This window comes from Lynx rufus, unplaced genomic scaffold (genome assembly GCF_022079265.1).
Source record: "Lynx rufus isolate CCGP_SWC_20201006 ecotype Redwood Valley unplaced genomic scaffold, mLynRuf1.p SCAF_11, whole genome shotgun sequence".
Lineage (NCBI taxonomy): Eukaryota > Metazoa > Chordata > Mammalia > Carnivora > Felidae > Lynx > Lynx rufus.
In genome coordinates, this window is record NW_025814825.1 from 40,044,645 (window position 1) to 40,070,021 (window position 25,377).

Here is a 25,377-nt window from a genome sequence, read left to right on the forward strand (position 1 = left end):
CACATACATTCACTCAAGGCGGGAGCACAATAGCCCTACCTCTCAGTACGGCAGTTACAATTGGTCGTCTGTGTTTTATCTATTTACATCCAACCCAATTGACAGGGGAAAAAAATGAAATAGCTTCTATATTATCTTCCTATTACTGCTTAACAAATCAGCACAAATTAGAGACTTAAAACAGCACGAATGTATTATCTCGCAGTTTCTATGGTCAGGAGTCTGGGCGTGGTTTGGCTGGATCCTCTGCTCTGGCCGCACAAGGCTGCACTCAGGTGTTGGCCCAAACTCATTCAGATTTTTGGCATAATTCACTTCCTTGTGGTGTAGGACTATGGTCCCCTCTTCTCGCTAGCTGTTGGCTGGGAGCATTCTCAACTTCTAGGGGATGCTCCTCCTCACAAGCAGCTCACAACCTGGTTGTCTGCTTTCTTCCTCGGAGGGTAGTCAGAGAAACTGTTTGTAAAGGGCTCATCTGATTAGGTCAGGCCCACCCCAGATAATCTCCTTTTTGATTAACTTAAAATCAACTGATTCGTTTCCCCATCATGTTGCCCTGCCCCAGATCAGACTGCCTTCTCAGCTGGCTTTCGGCAGCCTCTTCATTGACTCAGTCTTGCTCCTGCTCCAGCCAGCTCTTGAGGCTGCAGCCAGGGTGATCGTTCTAAATCTGATCCTGGCACTGCCTGAGTGGAACCCTTCAATGGCTCCTTGTTCTTCTCAGGATAAAGTCCAAACTCTGATATGGTTCAAAGGTCCTTCATGATCTGTCCCTCCCCACCCCACTGGCCTCGGCTTTTGGCCCCTCGCTCAGTCCCCCACCCTGCCACCTCACTTGCTGCCCCATTTCTTTCCACCTGGCCAATGCCTCTTTATCTGACCTTATTTCATCTCACCTTAGACTTCACTAGCTCTGGGATGCCTTTCCTGCCTGATCTTCCCAAGACCATAGTGGGGACCTTCCCACAGGCTCTCCATCCCCGCCCCCTTCATTTATGGAATCATAGCAATTACCACAATGCAGGGTAATCACCTATTTAGTCTTCCCAACTAGATTGTAGCTGCCCAAGATCACAAGTTTTAGATTTTTTTTTTTGTATTCTTTGCATTGAGCAAGGACTCAACAAATGTCCCTTGAATGAATGAATGAATGAATGATGAATGGATGAATGAAAGTATGTGGCTGTGTCAGGGAACACACTGTGATCATACTTTACAAACATCAGCTCTGTTAAGTGACTATGTACCAAGGAACCTGAAAACAAAGCAAGTGATATTCAGACAATCTGGAAAAATTGAGGCCATATGGCAACCTCAGACATAAAATTCCACTGAACTGAGAAGAGCCCTCTCAAGAAGCTCCTGCTTTATAAAAACAGAAAGAGGACCAAGGAATATGGGATTTGAATTGGGAAGAAAGGAAAAATGTGGAGAAAGTATTAATCACCTGAGAAGCGAATTCCCTTTTCATTTTTTTTTATGTTTATTTATTTTGAGAGAGAGCGAGCGAGCAGGGGGAGGGGTGGAGAGAGAGGGAGAGAGAGAGAATCCCAAGCAGGGTCCATGCTGTCAGTGCAGAGCCCAATGCAGGGCTCAATCTCATGAACCCTGAGATCATGACCTGAGCCAAAATCAAGAGTCAGACGCTTAACCAACTGAGCTACTCAGGCACCCTGAGAATTCCTTTTTAAATGGGAAAAGATACATTTTCTTCTATTTTCCTTTTGACCACAGATTGAGAGATGGCCAAAGTAACAGAAAAATAAATCATGTGTTAATCCCAGTCTTGACTGGCCTCCTGAAGAGGGTGAATCGTCCCAGTGAAAGCACCTCTTATTTTCTGCTGGGGGTGGGAGTACTCGTTGAGAGGCGCTAAATCACTCGATGTTAGTTAGTTAGTTGGCTAGTTAGAGGCCGGGGTTGGGGGAGGTAGGAGGGGCGGGAGGACGTGGAACAAGTGGAGGAAACTGGAGCCTGCCCTGAGGCTGAGCTCTGAAACGGGGTGCATGGGGAAGAACCCTCACCAAGCCCCAGGCACAAGGGACCTGGAACCCTAACGTGCCCAGCGGGAGCTTATGAACTTGTGTGCTTGTGACTACACATCTCTTCAAAACCTTTACTAACTTCTTCTTCCTCAGTAACACTTTTAGCACAAATGGGCTCTGGGGAACTCAGCGGGGTGGACAGTGCTGGGTACTGTTGGCACAGGGACAGGACAGAGCCATTCCATAGAGGCGTCTACATTATACTTACAAACCCAGAGAATGTTCTGAAAGATGTATGTTGTGTAAAACGGAGTACGAAAACTTTGTGTACGAAAGTGAGTCGCAGCGGGACTAGGTATTTGCCTGTGAAATCCTTTTCTTATTAAGAAACTATTGGCTATTGTTGAAATGGTCCTCTGGGATTTCAGAAGACTTAGTCACCCGGTCTTGCTATGGGAACAGCATCAGTGACGAATCATCTCAGTCTTTCGGCCATTCATTCAGAAATCTCCCTTGAGCGTCTGCTATGTTGCAGGCTTGGTGCTAGACTCTGGAGGCAAAGCAGCCAATCAGCCCGAGCTGGTCTCCAGATGCAGCGTGGACTGGCACGGAGCCTCCTGGATGCAAACCACAGCCCCAGAATCGGGAAATCTTACTGAATCCTGCTGAGTGTGTGCACCGCCACATCAGAGGGCTAACCCCGGGAACAGAGACCATTTGCAATTGTCGTGAATACGTTTATATTTAAATATGTCCCAGATAATAAAATAGAAAGCATGCTTCATCTGATGGGAGAGCAGGAACAAGCCTTTCTAACGTGTCACCCCAGCGCTGTGGATTTCAGGCAGGGACTCTCTGGGGCCGCTTCGTCTCCTCATCTTCTTCCCTAGCTGACCCGGGGCTGTACTTTCTTTGGTAAGACTCTGCGTCCGTGCCCTGGGTTGGGAACTCTCCTCGTAGGGGTTGCTTGAGGGATGCTTCTCTTGAGATGGAAGTTAACCTGGAAGAAAGAAAGAAGCAACTAGGTGGGGAGAGGAGTCAGTTTTCCATTTCCTGGAATTCCAACTGGGGAAGAACCTGTTTGGACCTGGTTTGACCACACTTCCAGGTCCTGAGGGCAGGGCACTAGGGAGCATTAGCACAGCAGCGGGCCACAGCAGCACCACGGCATCCAGCCTGGCTAACGTTCCCAAGAGGAGGTACATAATCACTGGTGATGACATAGGGTATACCTGGATGAACTTAATATACATTTATTTTATAAGTATGAGAAGAAAATGACATCTACACTTCAAACAATTTCACTGATACTGTTGCTTAGGACCAGAGCTATGACGGATGGTTCCATAATAATCCCCTTCATGCCGATGTGTGAATCACAGGTGTTGTGCTCAGGCATGCCAATGAATACCTCACATCTTCAGATCTAAACCTGCTGCCGCAATTGCTTGAAAATATAGTGGAGATGATACAGATTATTCATATGGATTCTTAAATTCCAGATTTCCATGTGCAGTGAATGTGTCCTTTCTGGCATAAGGCTGAAACCTGCCCTCTGTCTTTGGCCTGCAGATGTGAAGACGCTTCTGACTGAAAAGTGTAGGTCTGCGGGCTGTGGAACCTTCCTAGGAGGAGGGAGTGGCACAGTGTTCTAACCACATTCCCCTGAGGGATCCCTGGCTTCCAGGCCTTGGAACAGTCTGAGCTGCTGAAGCCAGCTGGGAGTTGAAAAACATGCACGCAAGCTCTCCATGGGGTCATTTTCCGCCCCTTCCACAAAAATCCATAGCCAGCTTTTCTGCCAGTTCCCCAAAGTAGAGGAAATCAGAGCTAATTACATCATTACCATTTCTTATATAGTAATTCAGAGATCTAGGAAAAAGAGAGAGAAAGAGAGGGAGAAGGAGGGAGGGGGAGAGAGAGAGAGAGGGAGAGAGAGGGAGAAGGAGGGAGAAGGCAGCAAAATAAAGGAAGGGCAGGACAAGGAAAGGAGCTGACCTCTGGCAGGCTGTGGGGAAAAGCAAAGAGGACACGGGACTCTGGGAGATGGTGTGAAAGAGGCTTCACTGTAACATGAAAACCCTCCAGTAAATAATCCTTTTTTCTTTTTTCTTCTCTTGGCCAGATGGATCTCTGTTTAGAAAAATGAAAAGAGAAAGTGGCTCTACCGTGATCAGCAAATGGATTCTTAGTTGTTTTCCCCTCTGGATATCATGTCCAAAAGACAACTTTTTTTTTCCTTTCTGGGGTATATTTGACATAATGATGGGCTATCTTAATTTACTGAAAGGCTATATCACAAAGAAGTGACATCTTTTGAAGTAGATTACTTAAGAGGCTTCGCAGTCGTTTGCACCTGGCATTGAAGAGGGCTTGCCACGCAGGGCGGAATCCGCCTGTGAGGCTGCCTATCAGCCATTTGACTTTGGGGGAGAACGAGAAAAGGGCTGGAGGCTGGTGTGGGGAGAAAGCTGGCTGAGAAACTGGGGCCAGATAACAGGTTGCAGTGGGAGCTGCCTGATCTGTAAGTGGAAGTAGTTTATAAGGGGCACGAGCTAGGACTAGCAGGAGGAGAGGGGAAAGGGGGAACTATCTAGAAACTTCAGAGGACTCTTCAGAGGACATAAAGAACTCTCTACTTGGGTCCTTGTGTTAAAACCTGGGTTATGCACCCAGGTTGTGAGCTTAGCATGAGGTCCTTCAACACACTGGCTAAGATGGCAGCCCTGAAGGCCCCAGAGAGGTTCCAACGGGGGCTCCACTCGCTCACTGTGTGACTTTGGGCATATTTCTTCTCTAAGTTTGTTTTCTTGGCCATAAAAGGGAAGACTTACGTGTCCCTGACAGGGATGTGAAGGTTAAATGAGATAGTTCTGGAAAGCTCTCATATAGTGTCTCATACATAGGAACCATTCAGTAAATAGTACCTGTAACTATTGAGGACAACAAGCTACTTGACTGCAGAGTCAACAGAGAAAGGGGTGAGTGGGTCTGCTGGGCTCTAGGGTTGTACAGAGAAGGAACTGGACAGAGCAAGGAGGCCCCAGAGAAGAGCAGACCTGTGGGGAAACAAGGTCTGTAGGTGCTCATTAAATAGAACTGCCTCATTACCTCTTCCTTGCTTGAGAAATCTGAGGACTAGTGTCCATAACCTCTGAGCTTCTTCAGCTCTGGGATCTTAATCTAATATGACCAAAGCTGAAAAGGTCCAGGCAGTAGGTCAAAAACGTTCCTTGCTTCTCGTCCTACCTATAAAAGCCAGCTGTGGCCAGCTGAATACCGGGGAGTAGCTGGCTCTTTGGCCAAGGTGAGTGGAAAGCAAGACTGCCGGGCACACGGGGCACCAGAAGGGGGCAGAGTGCCATCTGGTGGTAGTCCTAGTTGACAGCACAGAGCAGACAATCCAAGGGAGTGGATCTGGGCAAGGTCTGTGGGATTATAAAGGAGCATTTGTTGAGCACTTTCCCTGTGGAAGTCACTGTACTAAATACCTTATGTGCACTTTCCCATTCCAACCTCTTATAAAGCAGGTGCTGTTCACACCAACTTACAGAGGAAGAAACTGAGGAAGAATGATTAGGTAATTTGTCCAAGGTCTCTGGACAGAAGATAGTACTTTTTAGAAGAAGACAGTGCTTTTCATCACTATGCTATGTGAAACAGAAGAAAGAGAAAAAGCCAAAGGAAGTGGGGAAGGATGTAATAGAAGAATGACAGAAGAAAAATAAGCATATGAGAGCAATGAATTTTTTTTTAAGTGAAACAGGGAAGCTCAGCAGAGATTAGAACCATGCAATAGGCTGTTTGTGACTTTGTGTAAGTGATCTTTACAGTGCTCTGTGAACATCAGCCTAACTCACCTGTTTTGGTTCTCCAGGACCCACGGTCACGGTCACTGTCTCTGGGTCGAACCCCGGTGCTGTGGCAGTGACAGTGTAGGTACCTGGAAGCAGTAGCCGGAAGTAATCGCCATGGTCACCTAAAAGTTACAAGAATAGAACTCAGTCTGCTGATTAGAAATCTGCCATTTGGGGCCTTGATAAGACAAATGATCTGAGGGTTTTAGCTGACCACAAGCTTGAATTTTTTTTAATAGCATGATGAAACTCGCTAAGATCTGAAAGAATCTTAGGCTATTTTATGTAATAAGAGCATGGGCTTCTCAGCTCATGGGAAGTAGAAGTTTCACTGTGCTCTGTACTGAGCACAGCAGTGTGTTTAATTCTAGACCCTGTATTTTAAAACAAACTCATGTCCAGCGAAGGGCCACTGGGAGATATGCTGAAAGATCTATGAATGTTTTGTGTGGTAAAGAATCTACATGAAACTTCTGTTTCAATGTTTGAAAAGCCACTGTGAAGAAATGACATCTACCTAAAAAAATAAGAATGAGAACTATGAGTTTAAACTGTAGGAGTAAGATTTTGCTAGAAAGAAGAAAAACTGCTGTGACAAACAGAGCTATTGAAAAAGACATGGATGCTTTGTGAAATCGTGAGCACTTAAACAGAGACTGAACGAGCATCCCTGGAACAGCTACACAGTTGTGCAGTGCACAGTCTGAACTGATGGCCATGGTCCTGCACTAATGGACAGGACGGCCCTGGGTTAGAAAGCCAGCCGTCAGTGGTGTTGTATGTATGTAATCTTATATTGAGTCAGAGGGCTGGACTAAATGACCACTGTAGGTCTGATTTGAGAATCCTATTTTTAATATTTCTTCCATCGCCTTCTAAAGGGGAAAATAAAATTCAAAAGAAAGCCTATTTTTCTATGGCAGGGATATACCATTTTGGCTAATGACTTTGTATCTCTTTAGAAACAATTGTGAACATGCCTTTAACATTTAAGTGTATAGCAATACATAATTGAAATAGTAAATGCAATTAAGAATGAAACAGGGGCGCCTGGGTGGCTCAGTCAGTTAAGCTTCCAACTCTTGATTTTGGCTCAAGTCATGATGAGTTTGAGCCCCACATCAGGCTCCTTGCGGGGTTGCTTAAGATTCTCCCTCTCCCGGGGCGCCTGGGTGGCTCAATTGGTTAAGCCTATGACTCTCAGCTTCGGCTCAGGTCATGATCTCATGGTTTCATGAGTTTGAGCCCCACATCAGGCTCTGTGCTGACAGTGTGGAGACTGAGATTCTCTCTCTCCCTCTGTCTACCCCTCCCCCCGCTCATGCTGTCTCTGTCTCAAAATAATAATAAGGCAGTATCTTCTCTGCCCCCTTTAAATGCCTGTAATTTCTTTTAAAATACTTTAGCAGAAGCAGTGAATTATCATCCATATTTTGGATAGTGTAAGTTACACCCCAGGGGCTGTCATTTTCTTAACTGGGAACTTACACCCAAGAATGGTTAGATAGCATGTATCATAAAGGCCCAATTCCAGATACAGCTATGACTAGGGCTTCGGCTATGTTTATTTGTAATCAATACTAGATGCTTTTCTAAATAGCATAATGAATATTGGCAATGAGTTTCTTCAGTAGTGAAATGAGTAATTTGTTAATTTAGCATAGTGAGTGTTGGAAGTGGGCTCTTATTGGTGGAATTAGCGGTATTCAATATATAGTGATTGGCTGGAATGTTTCAAAGACATTCCCTGCCTGTGCATGAATAGGGTATGAAAATCTAGCAAGCCCTGAAGTTCTGAGGGACGCCCAAGGTTTGATCCCTAAACGCAGGTCCAGCCACTGGTATGGAGGATTCTGGTTGCATTGGGGCTTGAACTCACAAACCATGAGATCATAACCTGGGCTGAAATCAAGAGTCGATGCTTAACTGGCTGAGCCACCCAGGTGCTCCCCTGTCCCTGTTTCTATCACCTTTCCTGTCCCTACCCCCAGTGTCCTTGACACCCCTGCTAGTCTCGCTGGTGTACAAACTGGCCTCCTGATATGCTGAAAAAAGGTGAGGACATGAAGGCTTCCCTCTCACTCCACCAAGCAGTGGCCACCTACCCGAAGTGACATCATGGTTAATCCCACTAACAGAAATGACAGCCTCCGCAAGGTTATTATAATTCTCATCAAGCACCATTCCCTTGATGCCCTGGTGTACCTGTAGGAAAGTTTACAGGGCACAGTTAGGACCACAAAACAGGCATCCAGTGTTTGGGAGTCCTCAAAGCTTTCTCATACATTTTTGCCTTTGATCTTCACAAAGATTATGGTAACAGCCGCTTGATTAACTTGGTCTCTCTGTCTTCCTGTTCCCGACAATCTCTTCTCAACAGAGCAAGGTGACCCCTGAGAAAATCTAAGGCAAATCACAACACTAGCCTACTGTCTATCTCTATGGAACTGACTACTGTTGACACTTCATGTAAGTAAAATTATACAATAGTTGTCTTCTTGTGACTGCCTTATTTCTCTTTGCATGATGTCCTCAGAGTTCATTCATGTTGTGGCATGTCTCAGAATTCCCTTCTTTTTTAAGGCTGAAGAATATTCCATTTTATGTCCCTACCACATTTCATTGATCCATTCATCCATCAATGGACACTTGGGCTGCAACCTGGGTTGCTGTTACCTTTTAGCTATTGTGAATAATGCTGATATTAACAAAGATGTGCAAATATCTCTTTGAGATTCTGCTTTCAGTTCTTTTGGATATATGCTCAGAAGTGGGATTGCTGGATCATAGAGGCTATTCTATTAGTAATTTTTGAGGAACCACATACGGCTCTTCATAGTAGTTGCATCATTTCACAGTCCCAGCAACAACACACAGGGGTTCCAATTTTCCGCATCCTTGCCAACGCTTGCTATTGTCTGTCTTTTATTGTAATTTTTTTTTTTATTTATAGAAGCCATCTGAATGAGTGTGAGGTGGTATCTCATTGTGTAATTGATCTGCATTTCCCTAACAACCGCTTGTTGGGGGCCTAGCACTTCCTGTTGTGCCCACATCAGGGAGCCCCTTCTCCCCTAGACAGCTGCATGATCCTCTCCCTCACCTTCTTTGTGTCCGTTTCAATTCATTTTCTCCATAAGGTTTTCTTCACTACATTTTGCATCTAACGTGTTATGAAATTTACTTTATTATTTTGTTCATTGTCTATCTCTCCTAACTAAAACATAAGCTATATATGGGCAGGGAAATTTGTCTGCCCATAATCCCTAGCATACAGTACTGTTTCTGACAGATAACTGTGCTCAATAATGTTGAGTGAATAAAATGGCTCAGAAGGAGCAGCCCAGACGTACTGTACAGAGTCAAAGCAGAAGTCAGCACTGAGCCTCACAAAAACCCTTGCTACCTTCAGAAAACACATCTCTTTCTGTAACTAGGAAAGTTAAAGAATAGGATTTTACCTGTTCCAAGAATTGGATTAGGGCTTCCCGATTACCCAGCCACTCACGCTGTAATTCCTCTTGGCGGGGAAACTTGTCACAACTCAGTTCCAGTGTGATCTCAAAACAGTTGGTGTGGAGATAGTTAAAGTCTTGCATTCCTGAGGGAAAGAGAGCGGTAGCAGATCTACAAAACCAAGATCCCACAAATGCCCCACCTCAACTCTTTTTTCTTTTTTTAAATTTTTTAAATGTTTATTTATTTTTGAGAGAGAAAGAGCGTGAGTAGAGGAAGTCCAGAGGGAGAGAGGGAGACACAGAATCTGAAGCAAGCTTCAGGCTCTGAGCCGTTAGTACAGAGCCCAAGAAACACGGGGCTTGAACCTGCAAACTGCGAGCCGAAGTTGGACGCTTAACCAGCTGAGCCACCCAGGCGCTCCCCACCTCCACTGTTGTTAACCAAGATTTCTCCTCCACCACCACCACCCTACCCCTCTGTGACCTTCTATTCTACCTCTTGATCTCCATTTATTTTTCTCCTCCATAAAATCTTTCCCCAATTTCCCAGTTTTCTCTCTTCATAAATGCCCATTTTGTTATCACCATCCTCTCCTTTTCTCCATCTCAACACTTAAATTCACTTCTTGACCTTCTTAGCATTTCCAAAGTCTGCTTTTAGTCATGCCTTGATATTAGACTGCACCTGTACTGATTCTGGAGGGACAGATCTTCTCTCTGGGTGATGATGTTCTTCAGACCCTGGAGCTTAGAGATGAGATAGATATCTTGTTTTCACAACCCTCCTCCTATCTGAGACTGCTGCACTAACCTGAGAGCAGTTAACTCAGGAAAACAGGTCCCTGAAAAAACAGAAGGCAGCTATAGTTCTCTTCCATCTAATGCTTGTCTGCGTCTATCTTCTACATTATTCAATTGAATCAATTATTTTTTTAGTATGTTCCTGGTCATTAGAGTGGTGTTTATATCACAAATGTGTTTGGGTTAAAAACTATTCATTTAATCAACTTTTACCTGCTCTAAGTTAATGAACATAAGCAGCTGTTGTAGAAAGAATGGAGAAAGCTGAAGAACAACTGTGACCTCTTACATTGGATATCTCTCTGCATCAGAATAATCTAGAAGGCTGTGTCCAGCCAAATACAGGTTTCTGGGCCTTAGGTATGGGGTGAGGTCCCCTAATCTGCAGTTCTAACAAGTTCCCAGCTGATGCCAATGACGCTGGTCCAGAGACCACACTATTGGAACAATCACTTTAATGAACTGAATAACCTTGGAATTGTATCAGCTTATTTTGGGGCAATGATTCTCAGTGGAAGCATGGGCCATGCTTTCTCAGATGATGGAAAAGGGGAGAAAAAAACAAGTACAATTTGGAAAAGTATATTTGAGATTTTAAACGGTGTGGGGGGCACCTATTGCTTTCTTAACACAAACTAAAAAAAATAAAGTTCAACAACATCTTCTTACCTTGTGTTCAAGCAAGTTGTCAGCCACAAGAAGTCTACCACTTCCCAGTACATGGTGACTCCTTAACCTTCCTCCTTTCCACTTTCCATAGAACCAGCCATCAGTTCAACCCTTACCAGGGAGCTTTCTGTTATCTGGGCTCTGTCCAGGTCAGATTTGAAAGGATAGGAGAGACAGCTGCTAAAACATGATGCCTAAAAGAACCTGGCTTCCTGCTTCAGTCTCTTCCCTATCTTTACGGTCACTGTCTACCAAAGGTTCATAAACAGACTTCTTGCCTCTTGGTGATGGGGAAGGCCCAGAGAATGGAGAGAGAAGCCTCTTGCTCAAGGTTTCTGCTATGCTGTCAGTGGCCAATGTCCATGGCAAACTCCAGCTCACAGGAGATGGGCAGACAGGGCACAGAGAGCATATATCACAGGAACTGTTGGCATCTAGGCCAGCTCCTTTGGTCATCTGCTGCTCTGTGAGGCATACCTCCATGCTACTTAGAAAAGACCCTAACATCTATAAGCCATGCATTTCCAATGCTTTATGTACATTGTTTTATTGAATATTCACATCAAAATTATAATGCAAGTATTGTTATTCTTTTTTTTTTTTTCAACTTTTTTTTTTTTTTTTTTTTTTTATTTTTGGGACAGAGAGAGACAGAGCATGAACGGGGGAGGGGTAGAGAGAGAGGGAGACACAGAATCGGAAACAGGCTCCAGGCTCTGAGCCATCAGCCCAGAGCCCGACGCGGGGCTCGAACTCACGGACCGCGAGATTGTGACCTGGCTGAAGTCAGACGCTTAACCGACTGCGCCACCCAGGCGCCCCGCAAGTATTGTTATTCTTAAAGTACAGACGAGAAAAAGAGGCAGAGAGGTTAAGTAATTACCCTGAAGCCACATAACTGGTAAATGGGCAAGCTGGGATTCAACCCAATGTACCCTTACAGCCATACTCTTAACCACCTGACTACAGTATTTCCCTCCTATGCCCTAATCTATTAGTAAACCACAAGTTTTAAAGGACCACATAGTGGGACACCTGGGTGGCTCAGTTGGTTGAGTGTCTGACTCTTCATTTCGGCTCAGGTCATGATCTCAAGGACATGGGATTGAGCCTCGAGTCAAGCCCTACATCCAGCCCTGCATTGGGCTCCATCCACTCTGAGCATGGAGTCTGCTTGGGACTCTCGCTCTCTCCCTCTGTGCTTCTCCCCTGCTCTCTCTCTCTCAAATAAAACAAATAAATAATAACAAAAAATAATATAATAAGAATTAAAAACAAAAAATAATAAAGGACCACAAGGTATCCCTACCTTCATTTTAAAGAATCAGAACATGATATTAAATGCCAACTTAAGACTTCTCCATTGCTCAGATCTCTACTTGAATGCAAAATTCTATAGTATTCCTGTTGTTTCCCTGAGAAAAAGTGATAATTTAGGAGAGATGAGCCCTATTCCACCTCAACTTAAAGCACTGTTGTACCCAGGACTCTTCTTACCCTTGCTGAGAGAATACCAGGAGGCCCCATTGGTGATGCCGTCTGGGAAGTAATCCCCACAGTTCCATCCCTGGTGCATCCATCCATGTGCGTAGGAGTACACCTTGGCCAGCTGCGGGTAAAGCGGGTGGAGAACGACCTGAGTGCTCCCGACTCCTCAGCAATGCTCACACTTAGTCTAGGGTGATACCACGAAGCCCCACCCTGTATAAACAACTCATTACTTGCTTTAGTGAAAGAAAATACCAGCAGGCATAGGGAGAAGGTGTGTGTGTGTGTGTGTGTGTGTGTGTGTGTGTGTGTGTATGTGTGTGTGCGTGTGTGTGTGTGTGTGTTGGACTAGAGTTAGGAGAACTGTGTTCTGATTTTTCCACCTGCCTGGGGATAAGTTTCAAGTGCAAAGTGAGGGGTGACATGAGGTGACATATAAACTCCCTTCTAGGTGTACCATATTCTAGCTTAATTTTATAAAACAAGGAGCAAGTAAAATAGGCCTTTACCATGAAAAGAATTACAGTAGAACCCTCTTACCCATGGTCTCCGTTACTTGTGGTCAACTCGGGTCTGGAAGCAGATGATCCCCCTTCTGACAACATGTCAGAGGGTCAGTAGTAGCCTAACACTAGATCACAATGTCATTCCCCTTTATCTCACCACATAGGCATTTTATCATCTTGTATCATCACAAGAAGGGTGAGTATAACACAGTAAGATGTTTTGAGAGAAATTCATTTAACTTTTATTATAACTTATACATAACTATAGCATATCATTCACATACCTTTTATTATAATATATTGTTATGATTGCTTTATTTTATTATTAGTTATTATTGTTAATCTCTTACCGCACCTAATTTGCAAATTAAACTTTGTCTCAGGTATGTATAGGAAAAAATTATATATAGGGTTCAGTACTATTGCAGCTTCAGGCAGTCACTGGGGGCCTTGGAACACATCTCCCATGGATAAGGGGGGAATACTGTATATATTAGGTGTGAGACGTGTGTGTTGGGGGAAGAGGAATATATGCAGAATCTCTATAATTCCCTTTTAGTGCTACTTTATAACAGTGGAAAAAGGAGATTACTAGAGAAAGTTATAGTAATCTATTTTCTTTGCAAAGCAATAACTGGTGTTATTCTCTATGGAATTCATTAATTGATGAATTGATAATTAATTTTTATTATTTGTATCAATTATACATTACTACTAATATATTAACTATAAAATAATCTGTTGATTTTAACCTCTTGATTTTATTTGAACTATTAGGTAAACATTTTTTCATGCACATGGTCTATTTTTCATTAACATAGCCATATTACCATAACCTTGTAAATCAGACCCCCTAAATCCTCTCCTGAGTCCCACATTCCTCTGGCCGGACAAGCTGCCATTCTGCATACCTTCTGGAAAAGCTTGTCATCGGGTGTGGGGGTATTGGCAGTGCGGCGCACCCCTCGGACCCGATGCTCCAGGGACTTGTCATATGGATAATTGGCCACCACTGCTCCTCCGTGGAGATTGGCTGAAAGAACAAAGTTGAAGGAGCGGATCCAGTGGATCACAGCCTCAGTCTCGGGCTCCACCTGTGGACAGACGAGGGGCTGGCAGTGAAGCTGCAACCGGAGGTGCCATCCAAATGAGTTTGTCAGGAAGTGGCCCGAGAGGATAGTACGTCTGAATAAAACAAAGAGTGTCCTCCTGGATATGAGAAGAGGAGATGGGAAAACTCTGGTCTTTTGCATAATAGTTTGAAAATTTTAAGTGGAAGGATGCCTGGGTGGCTTAGTCAGTTAAAGCATCCAACTCCTGATTTTGGCTCAGGTCATGCATGACCTCACGGTTCATGGGTTTGAGCCCTGTGTCGGGCTCTATGCTGACAGTGTGGAGCCTGCTTGGGACCCTCTCTCTCCCCCTCTCTGCCCCTCCCCCACTCATGCTCACTTGCTTTCTGTCTCTAAATAAATAAATAAACTTAAAAAAATAAAAATAAAAAATGAAGTAGATGGACTCTTTTTCAAAATGACATTAAAATTGGGATGTGGAATCCCAACATACAAAGTAGCTAAAGGGAGAGCATTTAGGGAGGTGAAACTATGGTATATGATACTGTAACAGTGGACAAATGCCACAGACCATAGAATGTATACCATGAAGAGTGAGCACTAATGCAAACTATGGACTTGGGTGACAATGATGGGTCAAGGTAGTTCATCAAATGTAACAAATTACCACTCTGGCTGTGGGATGTGAACAATGGGAAGCAGGGAGTATATGGGGACTCTGGACTTCCCCTCAATTTTGTTGTGAACCTAAAACTGCTATAAAAAATAAAGTCTCTTGGGGCGTCTGGGTGGCTCAGTCGGTTAAGCGTCCAACTTTGGCTCTGGTCATGATCTCGTGGTTTGTGAGTTCGAGCCCTGCGTCAGGTTCTGTGCTGACAGCTCGGAGCCTGGAGCCTGGAGCCTGGAGCCTGCTTCGGATTCTGTGTCTCCCTCTCTCTGACCCTCCCCCGTTCATGCTCTGTCTCTCTCTGTCTCAAAAATAAATAAACGTTAAAAAAAATAAAAAAAAATAAAGTCTCTTATTGAGGACTCATCTCAGCAGGCACAACTCGCGGCTGCTGAGAAACTGGAAGTTCAAGATGAAGCTGTCTCAGGCATTCAAGAAGACACACAGACTCCAACTGTACAAGAGCAGAGTAAAGAAGAAGTTGATGAAACAGGTGTGGCAATTAAGGACATAGAACTGGTCACGTCACAAGCAAATGTGTCAAGAGCAAAGGCAGTCCCAGCCCTGAAGAGCAACAGTAATGACGTTGTAAATGCTATTACGGAATTAACAATGTAACCATCTGAAAACAAGAAACTTTTTTTGGTGTTTCAAAAGAATAGCTGCAGCTTGGTTTGGAATTTTGTACTGTTTCTATCATTAATAAGTTACGACTTCTTCTTGGATGAGAAGAGAGAAAGAGAGAGGTTTGAAGAGGGTGTCATGGCTGGAGAGCTCAGGGCCCCGGCTTGGCTTCTTTCTGACAACAAGGAAGGGTTTCTCCAATTTACCCATTGCTCCAGTGGCTTCTGAAGCACCTCTGCAGATATTAAGGGCTCTAGTAAATACATCTGGGAAGCTGGTTGACACAAATGATTTTCAACCTCCTCTTTACACTACTGCATCTGCTGTAATGTTGACAAGTAGAACACACTCCTGTGGTCATATTCAAATTTCATGGATTAGATATAGTATGATACGGGCCAGTCTTGCCTAAGTAGTTGAATTCCACCCTCTTGATTGCATATTATGTTCCTAGTGAGTGACAGCATTCTAAAGAAAGCTGTGAATCTACTTGGATTTGCAGTATAAGTAAATAATTTACAGTCTTCAGTGTTTTCCCTCCTCTCAGGATGGATTTGCTTAGAGGTTATGTGGTGTTAATGTGTTAATGGCTCCCCTTGGACTAGCGGTCAGCTGAGAAGGCCCCCATCTTTGCCATTCCTGAGGGACTGGATGAATAGGGTTGAGTCTTGCCTGATCAAAATGGATAAGATACCAAAGGCACCAGTCCTGCTCTGTGACCAGGGTTCAGATCCTTTGAAGCAGCCCTTTCTCCATGTCCTAAGCCACCATCCATCAGCATGAGGCCAGCTTCTCACTGCTCCTCTCCCATCAGGAGCAAGAAGACTTACTTTTCATTGCCTTTTTTTCTTCTAATATGGAGAAAAAGGAGCCAGTGGAAGTCTAATTACTATTGGCTCAATTACCTTATTTTACTTGGACAAGTTTAATAAATCAGGACATCCTTCCAGCTAGATATCCCAACTACTACAAAGTCAGTTTTGACTTATTATTTACTTGACCCAAGGGCATAGTTGCTATCTGAAATCTAAACTTGTCAGCAATGACTCTGCCTCATTTTCAAGGGGGAAAAACTGAGACTATTCTTTCTGGAAACTCCCAATAGAAAGCCTTACACCTGCAATCTCTAAGTTTAAATATTCACAAATAGAATGTTTAAAGTACCTTATACAGTAGAAGGAACAGGGTGGTGGTGGGAATGCTCTGAGAATCACAGTGGTTATTCCCAGGAGCACTCGCATTACTACGGGTGGCATTCCAGGCCTCCAGGCCTGGGTGCATCAGCTGGGCTCCTCAGATTGAGAGTAAGGGAAATCACAGTAAGGTAAAGCAGCTGAGAGTTAGACAGAAAGGGCAGAGGAAAACTGTAGGAGTGAGCTGCCTGAGCTTCCTTCTGTAGCTAATTGTTGGTGAGCACACAGTTCATCACATGTAAGAGAGATTTATCTACAGAATGCTAGAGTCCTCTTTTGATGGGATAATGTGGTAGAAAGAATGTTGCCTTAGGAATCAGAAGGCCTGGGTTTTAATCCTGAGTCCACCAATTACTAGCTGTGTAGGTGTAAGCCAGGGACGGATCTCAGCCCTGCTTCGTATGTTCACTTCACAGCATTACAACGATCAGCTGAAACACTGGCTAAGTAAGCATTTTGTAAAATGGTAAAGTACTGCACAATGGTATGATAACCGCTTTCACTTCGCTACCACTAACATCAAACAGCATATGCTCTGGGAGGGCCTCTTTGCTGGGGGAGAGAGTGAATACAAAGAGCGGAAGATATAGTTCTTGCCGCTCTACACAGATTAACACAGAGTTGAGTGGATGCTTAATTCGTGCTTGTTTAATTGATGTGGAGATTGCGAGAAGCGATTCCAGAAGCTGATTTACCCGCTTTGGCATGAACATTTCATCTCCTACCTGACTCTTCCAGTTGTCTGGGAGGGGCAGGTGGTGGTTAGGGCCTCCGTGTTTCTCATTGTAGTAGACATAGGTGTTGAGGTCAGGGAAGTTTCGGTTCAGGTCCACTCCATTTGCGTTGTTCCTGCCAACCAGGTATCCAGAAATGTCTGCGCCCTAGCAGGAAAATGGAGAAACGAGAAGGGAAGATTTCAGACTGGATCCTATATTTGAAGTACACTGCATAGTTTTGGCGGGGGGGGGGGGGGGGCGCATTAAGTTAATCTATCAAATGATGCACCATTTTCTCCATTAATTTATCCAAAGTCCCAGCGGTGGGGTTCACATTTCCCTGTAAACCACGTGTCAATGGTAGAGATCCCAGGAGACACTCTGACAAGACTGGATGTTTCAGGATAATGGGAACCCCTGTTTTTAAAATATGGCTTTATTGAGGTGTAATTTACATACCATAAAATTCACCCATTTTAAGTGCACAATTCAATGTTTATTTATTTTTGACAGAGAGAGACAGAGCATGAACGGGGGAGGGGCAGAGAGAGAGGGAGACACAGAATCGGAAACAGGCTCCAGGCTCTGAGCCATCAGCCCAGAGCCTGACGCGGGGCTCGAACTCACGGACCGCGAGATCGTGACCCGGCTGAAGTCGGACGCTTAACCGACTGCGCCACCCAGGCGCCCCTTAAGTGCACAATTCAATGAATTCTAGTTCCCACTGAGAAGAGTCGTGTGAGCATCGGCATAATCAAACTTTGAAGTATTTCTAACGCCCTGAAAGGAGACCTCACGCCCATTCAATCACTCCTCATTCTTAGTCCAGCCCTAGGTAATCACTCTCTGTCTCCCTAGACTTGCCTTTTCTGGTCATTTCAGTAAGTGGGATCACACACTTCATGTTTGGCTTTTATCACAGGACACAATGTTTTTTGAGGTTCCTCCACGTTTTAGCATGTGTATTTCATTCCTTTTCATTGCTGAATAATTTTCCATTATTTGGATTTACTATGCTTTGTTTACTTACCAATTAATAGACTATTAGTTTCCTAGGGCTGCTGAAACAAATTACACAGACTGGGTGGCTCATCACAACAGAAATGTATTCTCTCACAGTTCTGGAGTCCGGAAGTCTGAAATCAAGAGATCAGCGGGGTCATATGCTCCAAAGGCCCTAGAAGAAGGTCCTTCTTTGTCTCTTCCAGCCCCTAATGGCTGCCAGCCATCCTTGACACACTCCTTGGCTCATGGATGTATTGCTTCAATTTCTACTTCCATTTTCACAGGGCTTCTCCCTGATGGGTGTCTCTGCATAGATTTCTTTCTTCTTAGAAGGACACCAGTCATATTTGAGTTGGTCACCCCAAGCCAGTATGATTCCACCTTAGCTTGCATATGTAAAGACTCTATTTCCTAATAAAGTCACAGTCAGAGGTTCTAGGTTAGACACGAATTTTGGGGAGGGTGCTACTCAACCCTGTACATGGACATCCGGATCATTTCCACTTTTTGGCTACAGTGAATAACGCTGCTATAAGCATTCATGTACAAGTCTTTGTACAGGTGTATGTTTTCATTTCTCTTGGGTAGACACCAACTAGTAGAACTATTGGGTCATAATTGAAGTCTATCTGTAACCTTTTCAGAAAATGCTAAACTGCTTCCAAAGCGGCTACACCATGGAAACCACCCCCACTGTTTTTATTTTTTTTAATTTAGGATCCTTGTTTACATTTCATCTCATCAATGTCAACCTCCTGCATTCCTTTATTTCCCTGCTCACACTTCACCTTGTTATCATTTATTTGGTCATTTATTCACTCATTCGTTCATCCTTTTAGCCAATCAACATTTACTTAAGTGCGTCTCTACTCAAAGTCCTCTGAAAGACACTAGGAAGGGAGATAATGAGACCTTATGCTTACCTTCCAGGAATTCATAATATATACGGGGAGATAGATATATATGTAAATAATTAAAATATATAAAGTGGCAGAATAGTGATATGTTCAAAGGCCATCACAAAACAAATGCCATCTAATGTTTTGTATGGTATTAGAGAAGGGGAGGAGTGTTCACTGGAGCCCTGTGGATGGAGAGGGTGGAGCCCAAATTAGTAGCAGTTCCTAGAAGTGGGGTGAATGGATGGATGTGCTAAGCTAAACACTCACAGATGTACTACCATTTTCATATTAAAAAAATCTTTATTGTTCTTAGATTTCTCTATTTTTCATGGCACACTGCTCATATTTTATTCTTATATCTCGTTGAGAACATAATTTTTTTTAAAGTTACTTTAAGTTCCCTAATTCATTCTGCTCTTATATAAAATATCTGTATGATTTTTCAGTTTGGGGTTTAATTTTTCACTTCTATGAGATAATGATTTTCGTCACGCTTCCAGGAGTTTTTCACTCCTTGCTCATTCATATCAATGTAGCTCACAACTGTCCATATTAACAGTTACATTAATTTACTTATTAGTTGATTTGCCACTCACATCAGATCATTAGTTAGGCTGCAGGTAAAGAGTTTCCTTAACAGAAAGTTCCCATAAACAGGGTAGGTGGTGTATTTGTTTCCTATTCCTGCTGTAAAAAATTACCACATACTTAGTGGCTTAAAACAACACAAGCATATTATCTTATAGTTTCGGAGGTCAGAAGACTGAAATGGGTTTCATAAGACTAAAATAAAGACACGAGCAGGGCTGTGTTCCTTTTGAGGTCTCTAAGGGAATCTGCTTCCTGATTTTTCCAGCTTCTAGAGGCCACCCACATTCCTTGGCACGACATCTTCAAAGCTCTCTGTGGCCTTCTGCTTCCCTCTTCCACATTTAAAGCACCCCTGTGATTGATTACACTGGACCCATCCAAATAATCCAGGATATTTTAAAGTCAGATGATTATTTTACCTTAATTCCACTTGCAACCTTAATTCTCCCATGCCATGTAACATAACATATGCACAGTTTCTAGGGATTATAATTTGGGAATCTTTAGTGGGGTGGAGGAAGGGGAGATTATTCTGTTTTACCTACAGGTAGCTTTAAAGTTTGGTGGCCAGGCAGGTCTTTCCTGTATAGCCCTGCAGACAGGTTTCCTCTGGGTATGGCAGGTAGTTCTGGAAGTCTGAGAACCTGATTAGGCTTCTCTTGCACTCGGGTTCAAGCTCTGCTCCCTCTGAACAAGTACACAGCAGGTGAGGAGAGGTGACTGGCTCCCCAGAGATGGCTCTAGGATTTACAAGGCTGGCAGGGATTTCCCCCACTTCCCCTCACCCCACTTCATTCTACAAGAGATGTGGGCAAGTCTGAGGTTCTCCCGTTTCTCCACTGCAATATAGGGAATAGAAGGAAAGCAACCAGGCTGGAGGTCTCCCCCACATCTCTTCCAAATTTTCCTGCTGTCTTGGAAACTCAAGCCTGAAGATGTTAATGTGCACCTCTCTGATTTTCCAGTGGAGGAACAAAGCTTTCCTTTTTCATTTGATGAGTTGTGTTGGCAGGAAGCTGTGAGAATGCAAGGGTCAAATTTGTGTTTCATTCAGCATCTTGGTTCCATTCTCCTCCCTGCCTCTACTTACTTCCCCAGCACTATTCTTAAGTAGGTTAAAAATGGGATGGGCCAAAAGCACAGACGCCTCATGGTTCTACTTGTACGGGATAGAGTGGTGGGATTCATGGAATCAGAGCGGAGGATGGTCGCCAGGGGCTGGGAGGAGGAGGAAATGGGAAGTTACTAATGAAGGTACCTAAAGTTTTGGTTGAGCAAGATAGATAAGTTCTGGAGACTAGCTATATGACACTGTACCTATAGTCAACAATACTGTGTTGTACACTTAAAATTTTGTTAAGAGCAAAGACTTCATCTTTGGTGTTCTTACCACAATAAAATAAAAATTTTTTAAAAGTTAAGTAGTGAAATCTAGTTTTAAAAATGAAAAAAATTTCAAGACTACCCCAAATAAACATATTTTTAAATTGGAAAAAAAAAAACCTCTTTAATTTACAATTCTTTACCCCAAACCCCAAACAAACCAGATTGAATTAAGCACAGCTTTTAAAGGAACATGTCCATTGTGTAAAGCAGATGCCTGGCTTCACGCCCCTCCCCCCAAATTCTAATTTAGTAGATGGGGGGGGGCGCCTAGGAATTTATCTTTCAAAAAATCTTCAGGTATGATTCTGATGCACAACCACACACACAAAATCGTTGATTTAAAGTTAGGCACACTGACATTTTGAATTTACGTCAAGAAATAAAGTAAAAGTCCGCAGATCCCTGCAAAATGTAACTCTAAAATAAAGAATTGGGGCTCCTGAGTGGCTCAGTCAGTTGAGTGTCTGACTTCAGCTCAGGTCACAGTCTCGTGGTTCATGAGTTTGAGCCCCGCGTCAGGCTCTGTGCTAACAAACAGCTCAGAGCCTGGAGCCTGCTTCGGATTCTGTACCTCTCTCTCTCTCTCCCTCCCCTGCTCATGCTCTGCCACTCTCTGTCTCTCAAAAATAAATAAATGTTAAAAAAAATATTTAAAATAAAGAATTAAAAGGCTGAGTATGATACTAGAGGAAAAAGTCGTACATAAATATAGTAAAATATTCCCTTAGCAAAGCACACAAATGTCTAATCGCTATGGTGTACACCTGAAACTAATATAATATTGTATGTAAATTATACCTCAATTTAAAAAAAAAAGAAATATAACCAAATGCATGAAGAATCTAGAATTAGCCCCTGACTTCGCCATTCTGGGCCAAGCTAGTTCTGTTTCCCTCCCCGCAGCCCAATGCAAACGGTAAGTGTAGTGTGGCAGGGAGAAGAGTATTTAGAGTAAGAAGCTAAAAAGGTTTTGCAAGAGCCCTTCACACCTGGTTAGTAGTTTCCAGTTTAAAAAGCACTGTCACAGATATTGCCTCATTGATCCCCACAACAAAACCGGGAGGTCAGCCGGAAAGGTGTGGAGGCAGCCCACGTTCACTGCCTAGGGAGCCACAGCGCTGAAGCGGGTCTGCACACTGTTGTATTTCCACCGGCCTTTTCTCTATTGCACAGTGGCATCTACAGCGGGACTGGGCGGATGCTTTTACGGACTCCCCGGAGGGCTCTCGCCCCGGGGCTCAGTACCTGGGCGGCAGCCACCTCGTAGCCGTCTGGGTTCATGGACGGCATGATGTGCACGCGCGTGCCCTCCACCAGCCGCACGATGCGCTGGTTCCCGTTCCGGAACTCCTCGCACAGGAACTCCGCCAGCTGCAGCAGCAACTCACGGCCCAGCACCTCGTTGCCGTGCATGTTCCCCACGTACTTGACTTCCGGTTCCACTGCAGGCGCGACAAGAACACGCGAGAAGAGAGAGTATGGGGAAAGTTTGCAAGTGGCAAGGATTCCTAACGTTGCACATGGACCTTTTCCCTCTCTTCGCGTAATGAACACATGAAAATCTTATGCTTCCATTGGGTCTTTTCCAGTGATTCCCGAGGCCCTTTTGAACAAATTACAATCATAAATGCTACAGAAATCCATGCCATGGAGCCCCTTCTGTGTTCATTACTCCTAATCTTCACAGAAAACCTGTGAAGTAGGCATCATTAGCTCCAGAATGAGGGAGGTGCGGAAGCAGCAGAGTAACCTGTTGGAGGTCACCTAGTTATTTAATAAGATGGAGGCCAAAGCCCAGGTGCATTCACAGTAGCCTGGTGCTTCTCAGAAACAAGTGTTTTCAGGTTAAGAATGGTGTTTTCACAAGAAAGCAGGCTTTCCCTACTTGGGTTATGGCATAACAGTTCCTAATCATCCCAGTTGAAAACTTAATTTTACAAATTTAAGTCAGATCATGTCACTCTTCTGCTTAAAACCCTCCAGTGGCTTCTCACTTCACTCTAAAAGCCAAAATCTTTACACAGGCTTATAAGGCACTACCTGATCTCCTGCCTAGGAGCCCTATCCCCAACCATACTGCCCTGACCTTGCTTTCCCATCGTTCACTCCGCTGGAGCCACAGGGGGCTTCCTTGCACTCACACACACCAAGCACACTCCTGTTCTTTCCTGTCTGCAAAGACTTTCCAGTTACAGCGTGGCATGCTCCATCACATGCTCAAAACTCACCTCGAAAAAGAAGCTTTTCCTAAACAGCAACAACCCCCTCTCCTGCTTATGGCATTCTCTATCTCTCTTTTAAAGGTTATTTTTTCTCTATAGCACTGTTTTTCATCTGACTTAATATGTATTTACTTAGTTACCCATTTGTTGCCAGTCTTACATGGCTAAAATTAAGGCCCCTGAGGGAGATGTCTTTGTTTTATCCTGTTTGTTGTCTATTCAGAGTCTACAAAATAGACAATCAGTAATTGATAATCAGTAATATTTGTGGAATGAATGATGAATGCATGAAAGGAATGAATGGATTAACAGCTAAATTATAGGGCATCAGAGAAAAGAGAGATTAGTGAGGGCTGGAATAGTATGAAAGAGCTTCAAGAAGGCCTTGAATGCATGGAGTGAGGGGCTAGCCCTAAAACTAGTACCCACAAGCTTCTGTAATGAACACACACCCCAAAAAACATGGTGCTTTCTATGCAAGTGTGGCTTCAAAGCAAAGTCCTTATCCTCATTTAATGACATAGACTTCCTTGAGCCAGTGTCCCCCCTCCCATAACCTCCTCACTGGCCATGTAACATTCTAAAGCTGTCACAGACAGGATCCATTGAGTGTGAGGTTGCCACTAAAGGATTTTAAGCAGCGGAGTGAGAAGATTAAATATTTGGGAAAAGTATTCTGGCATCTGTGTGCTGAAGGGAAGTTTTAGAGAGTGGTGGCAGGTAGGGGTTGAAAGAGTCAGGAATCTAGTGTGATGATATAGGCAGGTTGCAATGATGTTTGGCTGGTGTGGGTGGTGTGGAAGTGGAAAGGATGAGAGAGATTTGAAACTGACAGTGTTTAGGAGGAACAGACATAACTTGGATGTCACAACTGCTCTAAGTCAAGATATGAGAAATTAGACACAACTCCAATGCCCATCATTCAATGAACAGTTAAATACAACCATGCAATGAATATTATGCAGCCAAAATTATGATGAAGATGTACATTTACAGATATGGATATTACTTATAAAAGACTATGAAATGAGAAAAGCTGTTCTATTATGATTCCATTTTTATAAAAAAATATGTGTATGTGTGGGGGGGGTTGTTAAACATGCATACAAAAAGGTCCGGAAGGATATGCATCGATATGTTAACAATGATCATCTGTGAGTGGTGGGATTATGGCGTGAGCTTTTTTGTTTGTTTGTTTCCATATCTAATTTCTATTTTATTTTTTTTTTTAATTTTTTTTTTCAACGTTTATTTATTTTTGGGACAGAGAGAGACAGAGCATGAACGGGGGAGGGTCAGAGAGAGAGGGAGACACAGAATCGGAAACAGGCTCCAGGCTCTGAGCCATCAGCCCAGAGCCCGACGCGGGGCTCGAACTCCCGGACCGCGAGATCGTGACCTGGCTGAAGTCGGACGCCCAACCGACTGCGCCACCCAGGCGCCCCTCTAATTTCTATTTTAATCTAAATACAGGTTGCTTTTATAATAGAAACAAACTAACAAAAAGTATTGCAGTGCATAAAACCAATTCCCAAGACCTCAAACTATCTCCAGGATCCCATACGTATCATACTGTCATTCCCCAAAGAGAATGATAAACCCAAACCCTTTGAGGCTTCCTGACAGAACTAGAAGAGCTGATTGTTTCTGCTTATGTCTCCTGAAGCACTGGTTAAAGACAGCATAACAGCAAGGAAGAAAGAAGGGTAATGGGAGGGAAGGCAGGGGGGCTGGGATGGGAGGAGGGAAGAAGACTCACCTTTTAGCATTAAGGTCTTGAGCAAACAGAACCTCCAAAGGAGGAACAGACTAGAGCCTGAATTGGGGTTGTAGCTCCCCAGAGGAGGAGCAATTTGAGGGCTAAGTGGGGAAATATTTAGCACAGATGGAGGAAGAGGTGATACTTTATAGGTGGAGGGGTCCATGGACTTCCCCAGAAAACAGCCCCAATTACTGGATTTGTCAGGGAAGGGTCCTGTCCCATACACTCCAAGAACTGCTCAGGGCTTACAGGGCTCGTGGATTCCAGGGTAGTCGCTGAATTCCAGCACGTAGAGGTGTCTCCCCTTCACACTGCGCCCGATGCTGTAAACCCGCGTGATGTAGGGGCATTCGTTGTGCACCTTGTACAGCGTCCGCACAAGGTCATCATAGCGGTGGTGGCGAAAGGTCACTGGGGCAACCAACTTGAAGAGAAGGAGGAGGTGGAAGAAGACTGAGAGCAGGCCTGACAT

General features: G+C 43.9%; 1 protein-coding gene across 1 annotated transcript; it reads right to left on the reverse strand.

Moving 5' to 3' along the window:
• Positions 1–2,716: 2,716 nt before the first annotated feature.
• CPN1 (carboxypeptidase N subunit 1) lies at positions 2,717–25,377 on the reverse strand. Its single transcript, XM_047072677.1, has 9 exons — positions 25,155–25,377; positions 22,167–22,363; positions 17,047–17,202; positions 13,676–13,858; positions 12,268–12,379; positions 9,304–9,443; positions 7,948–8,047; positions 5,846–5,964; positions 2,717–2,985 (listed from the first exon to the last, which is right to left on the reverse strand). The coding sequence occupies exons 1-9, from the start codon at positions 25,375–25,377 to the stop codon at positions 2,872–2,874; spliced, it is 1,344 nt and encodes a 447-aa protein (XP_046928633.1). The 3' UTR covers positions 2,717–2,871.

Coding starts and splice junctions, on each gene's coding strand:
- CPN1 (XM_047072677.1), bottom strand. CDS start 25,377: ATGTCAGGCCTGCTCTCAGTCTTCTTCCACCTCCTCCTTCTCTTCAAG. Junction 17,203..22,166: donor ACGAGGTGGCTGCCGCCCAG/GTACTGAGCCCC, acceptor TTTTCCTGCTAG/GGCGCAGACATTTCTGGATA. Junction 13,859..17,046: donor CAGACAACTGGAAGAGTCAG/GTAGGAGATGAA, acceptor GTCTGTCCACAG/GTGGAGCCCGAGACTGAGGC.